This window comes from Nerophis lumbriciformis, linkage group LG27, assembly GCF_033978685.3.
Source record: "Nerophis lumbriciformis linkage group LG27, RoL_Nlum_v2.1, whole genome shotgun sequence".
NCBI classification, from domain to species: Eukaryota; Metazoa; Chordata; class Actinopteri; order Syngnathiformes; family Syngnathidae; genus Nerophis; species Nerophis lumbriciformis.
The window spans coordinates 32,416,889-32,439,000 of record NC_084574.2 but is presented as its reverse complement, the minus strand read 5'-3'; the positions used below and the strand labels follow the sequence as shown (position 1 = coordinate 32,439,000).

The 22,112-nt window shown below is 40.5% G+C and overlaps 1 protein-coding gene across 2 annotated transcripts in view; it reads left to right on the top strand.

Annotated features, from left to right (window-relative positions):
* LOC133624494 (adhesion G protein-coupled receptor L1-like) overlaps positions 1 to 22,112 on the top strand; it is a 117,497-nt gene that overhangs the window by 83,094 nt on the left and 12,291 nt on the right. For both annotated transcript variants that reach the window (XM_072916416.1, XM_072916417.1), the window contains exons 13-24: positions 847 to 1,027; positions 1,111 to 1,233; positions 1,310 to 1,521; positions 1,615 to 1,788; positions 5,617 to 5,829; positions 5,936 to 6,156; positions 7,859 to 7,925; positions 8,050 to 8,138; positions 19,045 to 19,213; positions 19,280 to 19,429; positions 19,507 to 19,603; positions 19,674 to 19,784. In XM_072916416.1, the coding sequence (XP_072772517.1) occupies positions 847 to 1,027; positions 1,111 to 1,233; positions 1,310 to 1,521; positions 1,615 to 1,788; positions 5,617 to 5,829; positions 5,936 to 6,156; positions 7,859 to 7,925; positions 8,050 to 8,138; positions 19,045 to 19,213; positions 19,280 to 19,429; positions 19,507 to 19,603; positions 19,674 to 19,784 (1,807 nt within the window). The remainder of the gene's footprint in view (positions 1 to 846; positions 1,028 to 1,110; positions 1,234 to 1,309; positions 1,522 to 1,614; positions 1,789 to 5,616; positions 5,830 to 5,935; positions 6,157 to 7,858; positions 7,926 to 8,049; positions 8,139 to 19,044; positions 19,214 to 19,279; positions 19,430 to 19,506; positions 19,604 to 19,673; positions 19,785 to 22,112) is intronic.

Here is a 22,112-nt window from a genome sequence, read left to right as displayed (position 1 = left end):
CAAATATAATATATACATATATAATATGTAAATAGTACATATATGTTATATTTTATATTGCTTCTACGGTACATTTTTAGTCTACTTCATACCTGCGTTATCCTTTCCATCCTTACACTTTCCATCCGTTGTAACTGAGCTACTGTGTAGAACAATTTCCCTTGTGGATCACCAAAGGACATAACGTACATGACTAAGATTGCGGAAACTGGGCTCGAACCAGGAACCCTCAAGTTGCTGGCACGTCCGCTCTACCACCAGAGCCACGTCATCCCAAATTGTCAGATTTTTCCTTAGAAAAAAGTATTGGATAAATGGACTGAGAGATAGATTGATAACGGACACAGATAAATAATAGCCAGCGGGGGGCCATGAAGGATTTTGGACCCTGTGAAAAAATATGACTTTGTGCCCCACCAAGAAACAAAGACTAATGTTTTACTATTTTCTAAAAATGATCTTACAATTACTTTTCTCCCTCTTACACCACCCCTGATGATAGCTGATCGGCAATCGAGATTAGTAGATAGTCGAATAGATGCAAGATGGACAGACAGGAAGAGTAGACAAAAGAACAGATGGATTAATGATGGATAGACAGATGGACAACTAGACAGATGATTCAAGCTATTGACAATCAACCTCAGGCCAGATGGATTAATGGACGGCAGGAGAGATTAGTGATGGATGATTGAAAGGATCGGTGGATGGATGGATGGATTTATAGATAGATGAATAGATGGGTGGCTGGATGATGGACTGGACAGTCAATGAAGAGATGTTGATAGAATAATGGATGGACAATCAGACGAATACACAAACAGGCTGTACCTTTCTCCTTATCAGGCCGTGGTCCAGACAGTAGATAACCTTTTGGGTCCTGAAGCCTTGGTGTCCTGGGCGGACATGAGCGGTCCTGACCAGTCCCGCTCTGCATCACTTCTGCTAGATGCAGTAGAGAAAGGAGCATTCCTATTGGCTAACAACCTTTATGAAGGCCGATTCAGTGACAGAGCACCAAACGTCGGTATGTCTTTTGTCTTTCTCTGAAAGCACCAGACCTAGAAAAAATTCCAAACAAAAATCTAATTTACACGTCTGTGTGTTTAGATCTGGAGGTGTATGTGCTAAACACAGAGGCAGACATACAGGACTTAACATTCCCGCACTCCTACGACAGTGACAGCATCCTGCAGATCTCAGCAGTGGCTCTGCAGCAGTACAGCAATAATGGTATTACTCGTCTCAATATTAAAACTAACCGCAAATAAAAATGTTTACGGATACTTTTCCTCTCTTCATTGTACAGGCCAAGTGAAGCTGGTCCTCTCCTTGTATAAGAACTTGGGCTCCTTCCTGACGACACAGAACTCCACCCTGCGACTTGGATTTGGACTTGGCCAGGGGTCAGAAGTCAGGCGCCTGGTGGTCAACTCCCACGTCATCTCCGCTTCTGTGCACAGAGGCTCCAATAGAGTGTTCCTCTCTGAACCGGTGGTCTTCACTCTCAGGCACCTGCAGGTCTGCTGTCTAATTCAATGCTGGCAACAACAAAAACTCTGTTTAACATCACTAAAGAGTTGTTCCTGTGTTGGGTGTGTGTTGTCTTCACAGCAGGATAACCACATTGGTCCCAACTGTTCTTTTTGGAATACATCAGGGGCTTCTGGGAGTGGCAGGTGGTCCACACAAGGATGCCGCCTGTTACATACCAACAACACACATACAACCTGTGCCTGCAATCACTTGTCCAGCTATGCGGTCCTCATGACGTATAAACAACCTGCTGTAAGAAACACACTCCAAGTAAACATGCAAATGCACAGAATGACTAGTACCTCGGTTTTGGTTTACCCCACTTTCCGAATGATTCGGTTTTCGGCAAAAATTTTCACCAAAAGTTTTTGTATGTCGTCTCAGTTATGGTACGGCAAAGCATTACACGTAACAAACAAATGTGTTCTGCGTATTATTTTCTATGGGATAAATTGTTGCTGTTTTCAGAAGAACCTTGCATACTGCATCCTTGTCACTTATGTGCATTTTGTTTATGACATGGTAGTGTCATTCATAACAACTAAAACTGTGGGAACAGAATTAACATCTCTTATGTCTTTTTTTCATTAAACCCGGTTGCTCTGAAAACCGCAGGATAGGGATGATTACTCAGATCAGAAAGGCAGATTAAATTATGTTACTTGTGGTAGTGTGGCATCACAATCCAGTCTTTTGCTCTTACTCACACGAAGTTTATTAATAACCATTAAAAGATCTGTGAGAGACATGCTTCTAAAAGCTGCAGGCTGTTAGTCTCATACGAAATTCAACTGAAGTTGGATTCTATATACTTAACACCTCAAGGATGCTTTTTTATGTTTGTCTGTGCCTGCATGTTGGTCTAGTCTGGTCCTTCTCAAACAGTGGGGCGGGTCCCCCTGGGGGGGGGCTCGTGTGACCTCGAGGTACATGCTGTTTTCGCCGTACCGGAATATGATGAAGCTTTTGTAGCACTTGGCTGTATTGTAACCATGCCAGGAGACGAGGAAAGACCGGCGTGTTGTTTCCTTTATTGTTAATAAGCTTACAATGGTATGCAGAGCTATAACAAGTTTGTAGACAAATGATACTATTTATAGTCACGGTGGATAGAGAGTGTGTGTGTGTGTGTGGGGAGGGGAGGCGCAAAATATTTTCTTCTCCCTGGGGGGGGGGGGGGGCATAACAGAAAATATTTGAGAAGGGGTCCATAGTGTGGCCCAGGGGCCAATTTTAGCCTGCAGCTTGTTAATATTGTCTATTACCTGCCACCTTCTATGTTAGCTACTTCTCTTTGTTTTTAATGTCTATTTTCTATTTTCTGCTGGATTTACTCTCTATTTTATGCTGCAGCTGTCACATATACTGTAATGTTGTACATGGTAGTTGTTATGTATTGTATATATGATATAGACATAATATAATATAATATATCAGTATATATAATATACTGTACATATATTATGTAAATATTATGTATATATGTTATATTTTATATCGCTATATTTAGTCTATTTATACCTGCATTGTCCTTTCCATCCTTACACTTTCCATCATTGTAACTGAGCTACTGTGTGGAACAATTTCCCTTGTGGCTCATTAAAGTTTGTCTAAGTCTAAGTCTAATAATTGGCCCTCGGCAGATCGTCGGTGGCAGAGGGGTTAGTGCATCTGCCTCACAATACGAAGGTCCTGAGTAGTCTTGGGTTCAATCCCGGGCTCGGGATCTTTCTGTGTGGAGTTTGCATGTCCTCCCCGTGACTGCGTGGGTTCCCTCCGGGTACTCCGGCTTCCTCCCACCTCCAAAGACATGCACCTGGGGATAAGTTGATTGGCAACACTAAATTGGCCCTAGTGTGTGAATGTGAGTGTGAATGTTGTCTGTCTATCTGTGTTGGCCCTGCGATGAGGTGGCGACTTGTCCAGGGTGTACCCCGCCTTCCGCCCGATTGTAGCTGAGATAGGCTCCAGCGCCCCCCGCGACCCCAAAGGGAATAAGCGGTAGAAAATGGATGGATGGATGGATTATTGAAATGTTATTAGTAATGCTGTCAAACGATCAGATTAATCACACGTTTGAATTTGGATTAATCATGATTAATCACAAGTATTACTAGTAGTATAAATTTGCTTACATGGTTACAATTAACTACGAAAAAAAACTCCAATAATTGGTCACAAATGTAATTTTATTGTTCATATAGATCAGGGGTCGGCAACCTTTACCAGTCAAAGAGCCATTTTGACCAGTTTCACAAATTATAGATAACAATGGGAGCCGCAAAAATTGTTTGAAATTTTAAATGAATTAACACTGCATACAAAGTTTTTTCTTTGCTTTGTGCTATGTATAAACCAGGGATCTCAGATATGCTGCCCACACCTTTACTTGGACCTTGACAGCTGGTGTGACACGCGGGTTTAAATGGATGGCGCTTATCAGCGTCATGCGTGCCAAATGGTACAGAATATAGCACCCACCACAACCAGCGTGCCTGATCAGCCACACGTTGTATAGGGCTTCCGCTTGCTCACGTAGGTAACAGCAAGGCATACTTGATCAACAACCACACAGTTTACACTGACGGTGGGGTGTAAAAAAAACTTTAACACTCTTACTAATAATGCGCCACACTGTGAACCCACACCAAATAAGAATGACAAACACATTTTGGGAGAACATCTGCACCGTAACACAACATAAACACAACAGGACAAATACCCAGAATCCCATGCAGCCCTAACTATTCCGGGACACATTATACACCCCCGCTACCAAACCCCGCCCACCTCAACCGACGCACAGAGAGAGGGGGGGGGGGGGTGGGGGGGGGGGGGGGGGGGGGGGGGGAGGAGTTGATGTGTGAGGGAGCAGGGTTGGGGTGGGGGCGGGGTTTGGTGGTAGCAGGGGTGTATAATGTAGCCCGGAAGAGTCAGGGCTGCATGGGATTCTGGGTGTTTGTTCTGTTGTGTTTATGTTGTGTTAAGGTGCAGATGTTCTCCCGAAATGTGTTTGTCATTCTTGTTTGGTTTTGGTTCAAAGTGTGGCGCATTATTAGTAAGAGTGTTAAAGTTGTTTTATATGGTCACCGTCAGTGTAACCTGTGTGGCTGTTGAACAAGTATGCCTTGCTGTCACTTACGTTTTGAAGCAGAAGATGTATATTGTATAACAAGTGTTGGGCTGGCACGCTGTTAATACAGGTCGTAGAGGGCGCCAAATGTTGTACCATCATGGCACGCCCTTATTATAGCTGTAAGGGTGAAAATCGGTGAATATTAATCCCGGGAGTTTTCTGCGAGAGGCACTGAAATCCGGAAGTCTCACGGGAAAATTGGGGAGTTCAGCAAGTAAGCTGCTGAGCCGCATCAGAGTGATCAAAGAGCCGCATGCGGCTCCGGAGCCGCGGGTTGCCGACCCCTGATATAGATAGAAGGTAAAGGAGCAAAATAAATTGGTAATTAATTTGCTTATATATCCATCCAGTGATGTAATATTTTTTGTGAATAATCAAATTTTTTATGATTAATCGCATGAGTTAAATTGTTATTTTTGACAACCCTAGTGATTAGATTACACTGATTTTCTTTGTCACCTATAACACAACGCTAACATGGATGTTTTTTTAACTGGCTTAGCATATATTAATGTACATTAGTTGGCTTTTTGCATTTGTAATGTAATAATGTATCAAAGTGGCACTTACATCCTTCAAATTTCCATATGCAACCCTCGCGGGAAAAATGTTGTGGTGAGCATGTCCACCGCACAGAGAGAGCAAAAGTTCAAATCCAAATCCCTGTTAGAACGTGTCTGTGTGGAGTTGCATGTTCTCCCTATGCTTGCTTGGTTTTTTTTCCCGTGGACTCTGGCTCAAAAAAATCCATGTAGATTCCGTATAATTCAAAATTGTGAAAGTGAGAATGACTACCAGTCCAAGGTGTACCCAGCCTTTTCCCCAAAGTCAGCAATGAAGGATTCCAGTTCACCCATGGCCTAGTGCACACAAGCGGTATAGAAAATTGATGAATGTTAGTCAAGATGATCTTCTAACATGCTATGTCTTTTTGCTCTTAACAGTCTGGTGTGGGAGTGGAGGAACTTCTGGTCTATGTGGTCTCCTGGGTGGGCATCTCTGTGGCTCTGGTGTGTTTGGCCACCTGTCTTACTACCCTCTGCTGCCAGGGGGCACCCTGGCACACTGACCACAGCACCATCCACTGCAACTTGTGGGCCAACTTGCTCATCACTGAGCTTCTCTTCCTTGTTGGGGCTAACAAAACACAATACACGGTGAGTTCCTATTTATTATACCTGAAACCATAAATCATTTTTGTTTTGTTTCTGACATGTTTTTCTCACACTCACTGTGTTCATCATCTTACATCTATATTTGCAGGTGGTGTGTTCCATCATTGCTGGTCTGCTGCATTTCTCCTTGCTCTCTGTGTTCTGCTGGTTGTGTTTGGAAGGAGTCGAGTTGTACATTTTGCAGCGGGAGGTGTTCGAAGCACGGAACTCCAGGAGGAAGTATTTCTACCTTAGTGGCTACTCTGTACCCGGGCTGGTGGTGGCTGTGTCTGCAGCCATTGACTTCAGAGGCTACGGCTCAAAAACTGCGTATGTTGATGAAAACTGTGAAATGCATGTTCTTATTTACATATATTTGGTAGCAAAAGACCGTTCAAACAAGTGCTAAAGAGCAAAAAGTAAGAAATTGTGAGTATTGTTAGTGGGTGTGTCGCTGTTGATCTACAAAGACTGCATGTTAGAGATGCGCGGATAGGCAATTTATTTCATCCGCAACCGCGGCAGAAAGTCGTCAACCATCCGCCATCCACCCGATGTAATGTTTGATCAGAACTGCATCCGCCCGCCATCCGCCCGTTGTTATATATCTAATATTAATAAAAATTTTTAAAAAAGGGTGAAAACTACGCGAATTGCACCTTGTGCAGACAAGATTTTTCGATCGGACACGGAGGAATTAGTGATGTAAAAGACCACGTTGGGACAAAAAAACACAAGTCTAATGCCGTTGCTAGCGATACAAGTGGAAAACTTTCAACGTTTTTCGTCGCCCAAACAGATTCTTTGGATGTGATAAATGCCGAAGTTTTATTTACGGAGGCAATAATTGAGCATGGACTTCCAATCGCACTGGCTGATCACATGGGACAGTTAATAATGTAATGCAACCTTTAAAAATCATTACGCGGTGATCGCGATCCCAAAAATAAACTTTTCTTGCATGATAATGTCCAGAAAAATTCGCTTTATATTACTATAGAGTCCTTTTAACGAATGAGTTTGATGGTTTATCACAAACCTTAAATGAAAGAAGTCCTTAATTGTTCTCCTGCAGCATGGCCTTGCTTTGTGTTTGGTGCGCCATCCTGTCGGCTGTATTTCACAGCACGACATACTGTTAAAAGTGTTTATACTATTTATACTTTCAATTAACAAATTGAAGTCTTGTGAAAGGTTGACAGGATAACTGGCATTAACTGTCAAAATAATTTCAAACTATTGAAGTTAGCTTACAGAATAAACATGTCAATCAACCCATATGATTTTTGCTGTAATATTTTTGTTTTGAAAAGTCACTGTGACTGATAGAAAAGTGATGGTTTTAGCAACATTTTAACCTGTCTGAATGCTAATAATCATTTTGCGAGCAAGCAGGTAAGCTGCGCGGGCGGAGCGCGCGGAGTGACCCATGTTACGAGCCCCCGGCCACGGGGGTGGCGGGCAGGTAAGCTGCTTACCTGCTGCGCGTGACGCCGGCCGCGGCGAAAGCGGACGAGGCGGGGTGTCGGTGCGGTGGGCGCGGTAGTGACCCTGGACGTGCGTCGGGCCCTTCTCGCGGATCGCCTCAGCTACGGCTCCCGGTGGGGCCCTCTCGGGGGAAGGAGCCTCGGTCCCGGACCCCGGCGAGGCGTCCCTCCGCTCCGTAAAAGTGTCCATCTCTTTTTTTTTTTTTCTTCTGTTGTGGCATATGCTGCAGGTGCCTGCTCGTTTTTCGTATGTGGGTAACAACATTTAACTATGTATATATATTTCCCAATTGGTTTAACTGCCACCCGCAAAAAAAAAAATAAATAAATAAATAAATAAATCTAATTAATCCGCCCGACCCGACCCGCGAGCGGATAAAATCTTATTTTTTTAAATTTCATCCGCCCGATCCGCGGATAATCCGCGGACTCCGCGGTTGTGTCCGCAAACCGCGCATCTCTACTGCATGTACTATTGATTAGAAGTTTTAAAGTGGCGCTGTGTGCACTTTCAATCTAATGTGTTATTGTGTTTGAATGTCCAGCTGCTGGCTGAGAACTGACAATTACTTCATTTGGAGTTTCCTTGGACCTGTGGGTGTAATTATCACGGTAAGAGTTCTCACATCCCAGCGACTTTCTCCCCCTATATGGCACCCCTGCCACTAGATAGTGAGTGTAATGATGTATTTATGACGACAAAGTATTTACAGTGTTCACTCTGTGTTGTCCTCAGATCAACCTTATTATCTTAGTGATGACCTTACATAAAATGCACAGCACCGCCGCCCTGAAGCCGGACTCCAGTCGCCACGACAACTTAAGGTTAGTAATTGCGCGTCAATTTCTACACTGTTATAAATCTCTGTACTTTTTTAGGAATGGGAATTGATCAAATTTTCCGGTTCCCATTCCAATTTCGATTTTGCTTAAGGATTATGTTCCTTATCGGTTCTCTTATCGATTGTTATTTGGAAATAAAGAAAACAAAAAGGTGGATTAGCATCAATGTTGTCGAGTTTAAAAGTAACATGACTGTCACGAGCTTGGAGGCAGCTCTGGCGACGTGACCCCAAGATACGGTTAGTAAGAAGAATGTAATATAAACAGAAAACACACTCACAGTGGGGAAAAGAACAAAAGAAGGCGAGTGCAGCTAAAAAGGGCACAAGACACGGAACTTATTTTTGGAAACAAAAAAACACTCCAAACATGAGGCGATTAGCATAGCAGTAATCCGACCGACATTGAAATAGGAGATTGATTGGCAAGCGGGTATAGGTCTGTCCTGGTTGCCAATCAATGCCAGGTGTGGGAGCCAGTACACAGTGGACAGACAGAGGAAGTGAAGCTACAAAGTACAATTGCTGGACAGGAACTTAAACACCACACAAACGGGAAAAACAACACAAGTACAAAACAGTCACAAAGGTGTGATAATGACCTTACAAAGCCTATAGTGAGGTCTTAAGAGGAACATATGTAGCATAAAAAATAACTTAAAAAATAAAATAATTGCAGTATAAGAAATAAATATTATTCTGTAGAATTTAACAAAATAAAACATGTGGAAATTACACAATAATGTTACATTTAGTAACGTTTTCAACACTTTTAAGAATCATTGTCATTTCCCTTTAAAATATACTGGTGAAACTCAAAAAAGCAATTGCTTAGATTTATTCAACATTGATTTATAATTATTGCATGCTGTGTGTTCAAATGTGTCAGCATATTGCTTGTTTGTCCTCCTTTTGATGAAATAGCTACCTTGCAATTACTTCAAGTATGGCTGCTGCAATCTTTTCTTGTAAATTGTAGCCAAACTTTTAGAGTGTTTCCACGGCCTGGGCGCCATGTTGCTGCCTGGCGTCACTTTGCTCACTTTGCACGTTGCAGGATAACGTAATTCCCGCCCACAGGAATTGTGAAGAGAATCGTTGAAAAAATGGCAAGCGATTCCAAGGAACTGATACAGTGGTTTTCGATTTCCATTCCTATAGATTTTACGATAAAAAACTGGCAGCTAAGTCGCTAGAATTGTACGGTAAAAGTAAGTGGTGCCGTTTTTCAATTTACAGTATTGCACTGTAAAAAGGAAGACTGTAGATTTTACGGTAAAAAAAAAAAAAGAAGCTCAGTCTCTAAAATCTTACTGTAAAAATAGTTTTAATAGTTTAATAGTTTTTTTTTTTTTTTTTTTTTTTTTTTTTTTTCTCTCTTTTTTTCTCCTCTCTTTCTTCCTCCTTCTTCTCCAAGTTCTAAAAAATTCCCAGTTTTTCAAATCCTATTTTCACCCTTTTTTCTGGCGACTACTCCTTCCACATTTTTCAACCCACTTCAGCCGTTCCACCGTCATTTTATTCCTCTTAATCAGGACAAAAAAACGAAGTTGTTTTGTTGAAATGGAAAAATTCCCGGTTTTCCCAAAATTCTCAATTCAACATGTTACTACTCCAACATTTCTCGACCGTTTTGAAAAATTCCAACACCAACCATTTCAACTCATTCAAACCATTCAAGTATTTATTACAATTTTTCCAAGTTCTAAAAAATTCCAGGAACTCCCAGAATTCCAAATCCTATTTTCACCCTTTTTTTTGCCGACTACTCCTTCCACATTTTTCAACCCACTTCAGCCGTTCCACCGTCAAAACATTCCTCTTAATCAGGACAAAAACACAAAGTTGTTTTTTTGAACTGGAAAAATTCCCGGTTTTCCCAAAATTCTCAATTCAACATGTTACTGCTCCAACATTTCTCGACCGTTTTGAAAAATTCCAACACCAACCATTTCAACTCATTCAAACCATTCAAGTCTTTATTACCATTTTCTAAAAAAAATCCCTCTTTTCCCGGAATCCCTACAAATTCCCATTGAAATTAATGGGACATTTTTCAAAGTTCCACAACTCTTGCATTTTTTTTTTATCCGATTCAAACCGTTCCAATTTCAAAATATTCAGCCTCTTCAGGAAATTTGTGCTCTCTATCAACAATTATAAAAAAATGCCCTGATTTCATTTTTCAACCTATTCAAACCATTCCACCTTCAACATATTCCATTCATCCTGGAAATACAAACGATCATTTTTCCAAGTTCTAAAAAATTCCCAGTTTTTCAAATCCTATTTTCACCCTTTTTTCTGCCGACTACTCCATCCACATTTTTCAACCCACTTCAGCCGTTCCACCGTCAAAACATTCCTCTTAATCAGGACATGAAAACAAAGTTGTTTTTTTGAACTGGAAAAATTCCCGGTTTTCCCAAAATTCTCAATTCAACATGTTACTACTCCAACATTTCTCGCCCGTTTTGAAAAAAGTTTAATAGTTTTTTAATAGTTTTTCAATTTGCAGTAATGCGGTGGAAAAACCACCAAACATTTTACAGTTGTTTACTGCGCAGTCAAAGTGTTTGATAACGGAGCAGCTCTATTTTATTTGTTTTAGTTTATTTCACAAACAGACATATTTACTTTGGAAGAGAAAAAGTCGAAGCTTTTGAATCATGAAAATAAACAAATGTACCCAACAAAATGAAAATTAAATGCTTGACATAATTTGAGCTACACACTGTATAGCCTTAAACTACAGCATGAGCATGATATTAAAACAGAAACATGCTTAAAAAACTTAATATATGTGTTTATCAAAAATGATATGCTGAATGCAAACTTGACACAATGATGTGGCTGTTTTCACCTTAAATGAGAAACGATGAGTGCAATACCTGAGATCCTCAGGTTTAAGTGAAAGGTAGCTTTAAAGCAGGGGTCAGCAACTCGCGTCTCCTTAGCGCCGCCCTAGTGGCTCCCTAAAGCATTTTTAAAAAAGGGTCAAAAATGGAAAAAGATGGGGGAAAATATTGTTTTTGTTTTAGTATGGTTTTTGTTTGAGGACAAACATGACACAAACCTTCCCGATTGTTAGAAAGCCCACTGTTTGATATGTTTGTGTGTATGCTTCACTGATGAGAGTATTTGGTGAACACCGTTTTGTCCTACTAATTTCAGCGGTTCTTGAACTCACCATAGTGTGGACTGTGACGCAACAGTTTGTTTTTACTTGTAAAACATTCCACTCCTTCTTTGTCTCATTTTGTCCACCAAAAGTTTCATACTGTGCGTGAATGCACAAAGGTGCGCTTTGTGGATGTTATTGACTTGTTGGAGTGCTAATCAGGCATAATTGGTCAGTGCATGACTGTAACCTAATCAACGCTAACATGCTATGGAGGCTAGCTGTATGTGCATATTGCATCGTCATGCCTCATTTGTAGGTATATTTGAGCTCATTTTATTTCCTTTACTTTTATCCTCTTTGTATTTAATTTATATTCGCATGTTTCATGACACATTATCTGTATGTAATATGGGCTGCATTTGTCGTAGTTGTTTGTGTGCCATGTTGTTCCAGACCACAGCAAACGTTATCTAGCCGGCCAAAGATTGTGATCAATCTGTTAAAAGAAGACACCCTGCCGTTTCCTTTAACTTGGACACACACATCTATACTTTTGGCCATTAAAAGCCAGTCATTTCCAGGAGTTACCTCACCTTCTGAGCAGCCTCTGATTTACTAATGGTTTCTAATGTTGTAAAAATGTGTAGAATAAATATACCATTTCATTATTTCTGTCAACAAAGATTTGCTTCAGCCTGCGACACATAGTCATTTTGATAGTAGGCTATTATAGCTAATATAGACACGTCATGTGTTGCCTTCATTATAAGAAGGCAACAGTGCATTTGCACCTCTTGTTCATATCATTAATGTGCCTATAATGTCATTAAATCAACACATCAAAATTAGGTGTGTAACAATACATGTATTTGTTAAGCGTACCAAATCCCCACGCAGTAAACATTAATTAGAAAGTAACAGGCAGTGTTTTGTGCGTCATACTCGGCAAATCCAATACAAGCGGCCGCTAAAGGCGACGCGGAGTGGAGATCCAGACGCGCAGGGATCATCCACAAGCATTAAAGCAATCATAAAAAAGAGGAGGTATGGAAGCTGGCCCAGGAGCACTTCCACAAGCATGCATCCTAGCTTTTGATAGCGAATGCCAAGGCAACAGAGCATGCAGACCCTCTTCTTTAGTTTAGTAATTCCTATCCTTTCTGGGGAAATGCGTAAACCAGGCATGTCTAATGTGCGGCCCAAGGACCATTTGCAGCACACAGCTTGTTTATGTTGGCCCGTAGAAATATAATAATCAAAGAGAAATAGAAATAGAACGATTGTGCAAAAAGGCATCATTTAACGTGAAGGAACTGATTAATAATCAATAACAACACAGCCTTTTAAAAAAATTATACATTTAGAAGTTGAAAACTTGTACTTGTACATATACATTCACTGTACAAACACATATACACATTCTGTACATATACATTCATTGTACAAACACATATACACATTCTGTACATATACAAGTACATATGCATACTTACACTCATGCACATAATCACGTTTCATCAAACATATATTAACGTTGTTGCCCTAGGGTAAACTGGGTGTAACACATGGCACACTGACAAAGCTTAACCTATTGTGACTATAACAATCTACAAGGTTAATGTAGGTTGCTTCTCTTTCTCCCCCTCCATTTTTCTGCATTCTTTCGTATCTCAAGTTATCATTACGTATATGTATTGTTGCATTTAAACAACTGTATTGTTGATAATAAAGGTAAATTATTGGTATTGTTCATTATCAATAGCGCTATTTCTATTGGTATTTGTATTGATCCATTTGTAGTGTAATAATGCTCATTGTCATTTCTGTATTATTTTTTATTTTTCGCTAACTGCTTATTTGCTATTACTTTTACCATCATATTTGTACATGTCATATTTGCTGATGTTGCTCTATTGTTGTTGTTGTTGTTGTTTTTGTCTCTCTGTCTAATCCCCCTCTTGTCCCCACAATTTCCCCCTCTGTCTTCTTTTTTTTCTCTTTCTATCCCCTCCTGCTCCGGCCCGGCTGCACTAAATGATAATATAAATACATTTAATAAAGTCAAATACAAATAAGGCAACAAGAGAAGTATCCTACACTTCTCTTTCGTAAAGTAAATCTGAACAGCCGACATGGGCATCTACATCAACTATATGATTTGCCTGAGAAGCTGGACAGGACAAAAAAAAAAAAAAAAAAAAAAAAAAAAGAAGTTGAAAACTTGTACAGCCTTGACCGTAAACAGATAAAGACAAGAAGTCAAGAGAGAAGCATTAAGGTGGCATTGTTCAGCTACAAGATGTACCAAATAAAGAACTTTACTAAAACGTTAATAATCATTCACTCTTGCACTTACATGCATTGTTTCACTATCCTAAAACGAAAGCTTGTTAAAAAATAAACTTTTGTAAATTCAGGTATAATGTAACATTCATATATTTACATTGTATTCAAGTATTGTATTTAATTAAGAAATACCTGCTAGTAGTTTTTTGTCATTTTAAAAAATCTGTTTAAAAAGCTGTTTACACAAAAGCAAAATATGTAATGTTTTCAATGTTGTACATGTAGGGCCTGATCTAAATATAAACTATAAAATTGTGAGTATTATTAGTTGCCGTTGAATTGATAACAAGAGGATTTTGCGTGTACTACCGGTTGTTACCATGGATACATTAATTTACTTCACAACTATATGCTCCAGCCTGTGGTGTTTTACTATGTTGTGGAACATGCAACACACAAATATAATCTGTACCACCTGTTCTGGGCAATACAGAAGTGTGATAAGGTGATAAGGTGTCTTATTTTAGTTTGTTAAACAAGTAGGCTTTACTTCTTTAACAAGTGTCAGGCCAGTGTTAATGTTGATAGCAGTTTTTTTTATTTAGTTCTATGTGTTAAAGATATATTAAAATGAAAAGTGCTTAAAAATTAAAATATTTTCTAATTACAGTATGTATCAGGTTTGGCCAGCGTTGTGTCTGTCCTATTCTGTTCAGCGGTACTTGAACGCACCATAAAAACACCTCGGTCAGTCCGCCATGAGTTTGTCAAATTCAAGTTATCAATCTCAGTTTCTTAGATCCTTTTAATTTAAAAGGGTAATACGTCGGGAGTTTTGCCGTTCATCGTTACATCCTTGCAATATACCAAGTCTTTTTTCTCAGTGAAAAATCCAAAAAACGTGTCTCAGTACTTGTAGTTCTGATTAGATCCTCGCCATTGGTGAAATGGAGTCAAACATCACTAAAGCTTACGTTGGAATGGCGAAACAGAGTCATGTGCCAGTGCCTGCCGAAAGAAAGCTTGCTGATAAAATAAATATGCAAGTTTAAATCAATAGATTGGCCCTAGTGTGTGAATGTGAGTGTGAATGTTGTCTGTCTATCTGTGTTGGCCCTGCGATGAGGTGGCGACTTGTCCAGGGTGTACCCCGCCTTCCGCCCAATTGTAACTGAGATAGGCTCCAGCGCCCCCCGCGACCCCGAAGGGAATAAGCGGTAGAAAATGGATGGATGGATAAATCTAATGATCGCAATGAAACTCATTATAATGGAGTAAAAGTAGCGTTTCTTCTTCACACAAATACTCAAGTAAAAGTAAAAAGTATGTTACATCAAAACTACTGTGACAATATTTTTTTTTCAAAAAGTTACTAAAGTAAATGTAACGGAGTAAATGTAGCGCGTTAATACATACCTCTGCAGATGGGACATTAACATCTGCACTGCAAAAAGTCAGTGTTCAAAAACAAGAAAAATAAATTACAAAAATTAGGGGTATTTTATTTGAACTAAGCAAAATTATCTGCCAAAAGAACAAGGGAATTTGGCTTGTCAAGACTTTCCAAAACAAGTAAAATTAGCTAACTTCAATGAACCCAAAAATACCTTAAAATAAGTATATTCTCACTAATAACAAGTGCACTTTTCTTGGTAGAAAAAAAAAAAGAGACCTTTTTGCTCAATATGTTGAAAAATATTCTTAAATGAAGTAAATGCTAGTGCCATTATCTTGACATAATGATATGCGCTCGGCATTGCATTTCTTGAAACTAACAAACTTCTACTAAAAACTAGTTTATTGTTCTTAATGGAAAGGCAACAAGGCAACCGCTTGTTACTCTTGGGGTCTCCTAGCCGCTCAGGCAAATCATATGGTCTAAAAATGCATTTTTCCATCGATAACATGACATCATCGCGCCAAGTGCGTGCTCTTTCAGTCAATTAGTGCGCATATATACAGCCCGGCCCCCGACCAAAAAATGTTTAATTGTAATTTTGAAGAACTATTTCTGTTCAAAATAGTTTGAAATGTCACATGTGGAATGTTTAAATATTAACTGTCAGTTTACTGTACTGTGCCGACTGTACTACTACATGAGAACGTATTTTCTATTGTTTCATTGGAAATAAAACAGAAAAGTCCATTTGGCTGCCATCTGTTTTAATTATGAGACAGAATTGTGTCAAAGCCATTGATTTTTTTTTTTTTCATGCTCTTAAAACTCTTAAAACAAGTAAAACACTCTAACATTAAATCTGCTTAGTGAGAAGAATTATTTTATCAGACAGAAAATAAGCAAATATCACCCTTATTTGAGATATTTAATCTTACTTAGATTTCAGTTTTTGCAGTGTGGGAAGATCAACTAACGTCGTACAAATGAGAGGTAGTTTGCACAAAACAAGAGATCTGCGTTGTCGTCAGCAGACCATAACGAGGGAATCGAGAGGCACTTTGTTTATTGACAACAGTCACGTCTCCCGTCGACACACTGGCTTCTCGTCAAGGCACCTTCTCTCTCACCCACACTTCCGGCTTCACAATAATAGCACCATACGTCACATCTGGCCTAACTGAAACTGGCTTACATTTGTATAAACAACTGGTTAAACTAAGCAACAATAAATGCAAATGTAAATGGCGCACTATGTAAAGTTGTTTATGGGTGTCTTTATTACATTATCTATTAATATGCTGTACATCTGTACCTAGTTTGCTGTGGTATTGACTTTCAAAATGTGCACATAATTCTTACTATACTTACTGTCACCATGGACAACTATGACTTGCAGTTCAGTTAAACGTTTAAAAAACTTTTTCTGTTTGACATTCTGACTACCAAATTGCATTTGTATCCAAATATTGTGGTATTTTCTTAAGCAAATGTTATTTACGCAAGCAAATACCGCGTGATTAATCATGATTAATCACAGTTCACGGGTTTAATTAGTCTGATTAAACAATTAATTACTTGACAGCCCTAATATAATATACATATACATGTATATATGTCCTGCGATGAGGTGTTGACTTGTCCAGGGTGTACCCCGCCTACCGCCCGAGTGCAGCTGAAAATGGATGGATGGATGTGTATATATATATATATATATATATATATATATATATATATATATATACATGTTAGGTCAGGAAAAAACACAGAGGCTATTTCATCCCTACAAGACTGTTCCGCAGGTTTCCCTGAAGAGCAGGTATTGAGCACTGTATGACAGATAAACCACAATATATATAAATGAAATATATATATATATATATATATATATATATATATATATATATATATATATATATATATATATATATATATGTGGGGAAAAAAATCACAAGACTATTTCATCTCTACAGGCCTGTTTCATGAGGGGGGGTACCCTCAATCGTCAGGAGATTTTAATGGGAGCATTCGCATACCATGGTTTATATAGGGCACAGAGTGGGTGGTTACAGGCTGGCCTAGGGGCGTGGTGATTGGCTCATGTGTTACCTAGGAGGTGTTTCCGTCTATGGCGGCATGTTGTTACAATTTCGCTGCGCTTGTTGAGGGATGACAGGTCTGGACGGTAAATAATAAACAGTTTCTCTTTCAAGCATAGGTTGCATCTCTCAACGGGGGGTGCTTACAAACATCAGTTGTCTACCAATCTAAGGTAATACGCAAGGACATTAACACATCCGACACATATGTAGGATTAACCGAGGGTGAATTCAAAACCAGATGGAACAACCACAAGGCTTCTTTCAGGAACAAAAACCTGCGAAATACCACAGAACTCAGCAAACACATTTGGGACCTCAAAGACAATAATGTTGAATATTCAATAACATGGAAAATTCTTGCATCCAGCACACCTTACAATAGTGGTAATAAAAGATGCAACCTATGCTTGAAAGAGAAACTGTTTATTATTTACCGTCCAGACCTGTCATCCCTCAACAAGCGCAGCGAAATTGTAACAACATGCCGCCATAGACGGAAACACCTCCTAGGTAACACATGAGCCAATCACCACGCCCCTAGGCCAGCCTGTACCCACCCACTCTGTGCCCTATATAAACCATGGTATGCGAATGCTCCCATTAAAATCTCCTGACGATTGAGGGTACCCCCCCTCATGAAACAGGCCTGTAGAGATGAAATAGTCTTGTGATTTTTTTCCCCACACATACATATATTGCGCTCTACTACGGTATCGAGCACTATTTTTTGGATAACCTTATTAAGACATATATATATATATATATATATATTATATTATATTATATTATATTATATTATATATATATATTATATTTTATATATATATAAATATATATTTGTAAATATATATATATATATATATATATATATATATATTTACACATATATATATATATATAAATGCACACACACACACACACACACACACACACACACACACACACACACACAAACACACACACACACAAAGGTGAAAGTTAAGTTGGTGAAAACGTGGTTTATAAATTATTTAATGGTTCTGTGGGGCCCTGTAGCAAATGCAATGGACCTCCCCAGACCGGTGGTTTGGGACCGCTGATCAAGACTACAGAACCTTTTTTTTAGCATGCCAAAGGTACGCTTTGCCATGGTGTGCTAAAATGATCCAGTGCAAGAAAATGCATGTCGCAAGAAGTTTTCTCTATGAAAAAACAAAGACCACCATTAAAAAAACGACAGATATATATTTAACAGTGTGCATTTGCAAACAATAAATGATGATACTTTTGGAGAGGGTGGACGGTTTCAATCGCAATCTGGGCACGACGACTCCACGAACAAATATTTAGCAGACATACTCAAAAAAAATTGGTATAAAAGTGACTGTGGAACAAAATTCATGCAAAGCATATCCAATACATATCATCTAGCGTAGACCACAAAAAAGTGCATCAAATGTAGATTAGAATGATCATGGGTCTCTTTTAAAAGTAATGCTTTAGAGCCGGACCTAAAGCTAGACTTTAGAATGATCCCACCTGGCCCAACAGCTTTGGCGATTTATGAGGAGAAAATAAATTGTTGTCTGATATTCAGTAAGAGTCAATAATTTGATGTTCAGACAACACAGGTTGAATGATGGCACATTTTGCATGTGACAATTTGTCCTCATTGTCCACTGGGAGCAGTGCTGAATTACACACCCTGACAGCAGCTGGAATTCAGGCTCGTCAGAACGGCTCCTTCTGCTGCTGTGCGGCCTGTTGCTTTAATTAAAGCTCCAGTCGGTGCTGTGAGAGCGTGCTGCACACGATGTGTGTTAGTCGTGAGGGATGAGCGTTTGGCTGCCATTCTTCTCTCACACACACAACACCTCCAAAGGGAAATAAGCCCATGAAATGAATGTGCTTGCCTCCCGCGGGAGTTTTTACAATCAGGATATTCTAGAAAAAAGTCAAGATTTTCTCACTCTATTGATGTTGTGTGCTCTTGTGCGTGTAGGGCGTGGGCGGTGGGCTCGCTGACGCTGCTCTTCCTGCAGAGTGTCAACTGGTCCTCAGGCCTGATGTTCCTGTCGGCGCCGTCTCTCCTCCTGGCTTACCTCTTTGCCTCTCTCAATACGGCCCAGGCCGTCCTCATCACCATCCTGCACTGCACCCTCGCCCGGAAGGTCAGCATCAGTGTTGTTATATTTGTCATGTGAGCCTGCAAGAAGAATCATTCGCGTCGTGTTTAGGGTCAGAAAGACTACGGCCAATGTCTTCGTCTGTCCCAGTGCTGTGGGACATCTTCATCTAGCTCTCCGGACTCGGTGAAGGGTGCGGCGTTGCGCTCCAACAGTCGCTACAGCAGCAGCCAGGGCCGTAGAGCCACAGCCAACAGACAGGTGCATGCTCCACCTCACTCTCTGCCTTCATTCTTAGGGACTCATTGTTGACCTATTTTTGAATTTTTCCGCTCCAGAGTCGTATCAGGAGGATGTGGAATGACACAGTCCGACGACAGACAGAGTCGTCTTTCATCGCCGCTGATGTTAACAGCACTCCTACGCTCAACAGAGGTCAGTGTCAGTTTATTTTTACACCGTCGTGCAAGGCAGCATTGATCCCTCATTTTTCTTTTTCACACAGCTGCACTGGGGAATCATTTCTTGACCAATCAAGTGCTGCAGACTCACGCTGGAGCCTCTCCTTACGACACGATGCTGGCGCAGGGATACAATCAACCCTTCACCTCCTCAGGTAAACCTCATCACAACCTATGTGTCTCCATTTTTCTTCTTTATAGTCCTATTTAATATGAGAGCTGACAAGAAGGGATACGCCACATTTAATTATTTGTTTGAACTAGTTTCAACTAGCTTTGTTCCTTAAGTAGGTCTTTATTGTCATTGCTCAAGTACAACGGAACTTTGTTTTCAGCACAAACCCGTTCAAGATTAGACAAACAAACAGTGTACGGGGTTACAGAACAGGAACGCTGATGTCGCCACAAGGCGCCCTGTAAAAGATGGGGAAGGATGAGTAAAAAAATACAATCTAGACTGGGCTCCTAAGGGGGCCCAGTCTGGAGTGGGAAAAAACCTCCATAGCAAATCAATCAATCAATCAATCTTTATTTATATAGCCCTAAATCACAAGTGTCTCAAAGGGCTGCACAAGCCACAACGACATCCTCGGTACAAAGCCCACATACGGGCAAGGAAAAACTCACCCCAGTGGGACGTCGATGTGAATGACTATGAGAAACCTTGGAGAGGACCGCATATGTGGGTAACCCCCCCCCTCTAGGGGAGACCGAAAGCAATGGATGTCGAGTGGGTCTGACATAATATTGTGAGAGTCCAGTCCATAGTGGATCCAACATAATAGTAAGAGTCCAGTCCATAGTGGGGCCAGCAGGACACCATCCCGAGCGGAGACGGGTCAGCAGCGCAGAGATGTTCCCAGCCGATGCACAGGCGAGCGGTCCACCCCGGGTCCCGACTCTGGACAGCCAGCACTTCATCCATGGCCACCGGACCTGTGCCCCCCCCCCTCAAGGAAAAGGGGAGCAGAGGAGAAAAGAAAAGAAACGGCAGATCAACTGGTCCAACAGGGGGGCTATTTAAAGGCTAGAGTATACAAATGAGTTTTAAGATGGGACTTAAATGCTTCTACTGAGGTAGCATCTCTAATTGTTACCGGGAGGGCATTCCATAGTACTGGAGCCCGAATAGAAAACGCTCTATAGCCCGCAGACTTTTTTTTGGGCTCTGGGAATCACTAATAAGCCGGAGTTCTTTGAACGCAGATTTCTTGCCGGGACATATGGTACAATGCAATCGACAAGATAGGACGGAGCTAGACCGTGTAGTATTTTATACGTAAGTAGTAAAACCTTAAAGTCACATCTTAAGTGCACAGGAAGCCTGTGCAGGTGAGCCAGTATAGGCGTAATATGATCAAACTTTCTTGTTCTTGTCAAAAGCCTAGCAGCCGCATTTTGTACCAACTGTAATTTTTTAATGCTAGACATAGGGAGACCCGAAAATAATACGTTACAGTAGTCGAGACGAGACGTAACGAACGCATGAATAATGATCTCAGCGTCGCTAGTGGATAAAATAGAACGAATTTTAGCGATATTACGGAGATGAAAGAAGGCCGTTTTAGTAACACTCTTAATGTGTGATTCAAACGAGAGAGTTGGGTCGAAGATAATACCCAGATTCTTTACTGATTCGCCTTGTGTAATTGTTTGGTTGTCAAATGTTAAGCAAAGCACATATGCATATTACAACATCCATCTCGAGATATCTAGCAACAGAGGAGAAGGAGTGGGGTCACGGTGGCAGGCTGCAGCTCTTCAGGCGCTGCCCATCCGTCCATCACCCCTAAGGGATTCGTGTCAAGGGCGTCGGATAGGGGAAGGGGTATGTGTGTCTGGCGTATATTTTTGTGGATGCATGTGTGTGTGTAAGCCTGCCGCGTGTCTCTGTTCCGCGGCCTTGGTGTCGTGTAGCCGATAGTCAGTCCAAAGTCAACAACAACAGGTGAGTGTCCATGAGAGACGAGAAGGGAGTTTGTTGTGTCTTCGCCACACTGTCCTTCGGGAGAGTCTCGAAGCCAGGGAAACAAGATTTATTTAAATTTTTTTTAGATTTAGATTTATTGGTCCCCGTTGGGGAAATTCCTTTTCACTGCCTTACATTTAAACAATAGACATTACACATCACAAAACAAAAATAACAAAAAATACATCATACATGACCAACACATTTATAAGCTTGTCAGACAGGTCGGCCGGGGCCTGCTGTTAAGGGTGGCTATAGCTGCAGGGATCAGGCTTTTCCTGAGGCGTGCCCTAGGGAATTTGATGGTTCTGTACCTGCGCCCTGATGGTAGTGGGATTAGGTATTCGTGTAGTGGGTGACTGATATCCTGGACTATCGTTTTTGCCAGTCGAGTGATGGACCTGTGGTTTAGATCTGAAATGTTGGGTGTGGGTAGGCTGATGCATCAATCCAAGTTAGAATGTTTTGTATGCGAGTGAACATAAAATTTGCTTTTCACTCTAAATTGTCTATG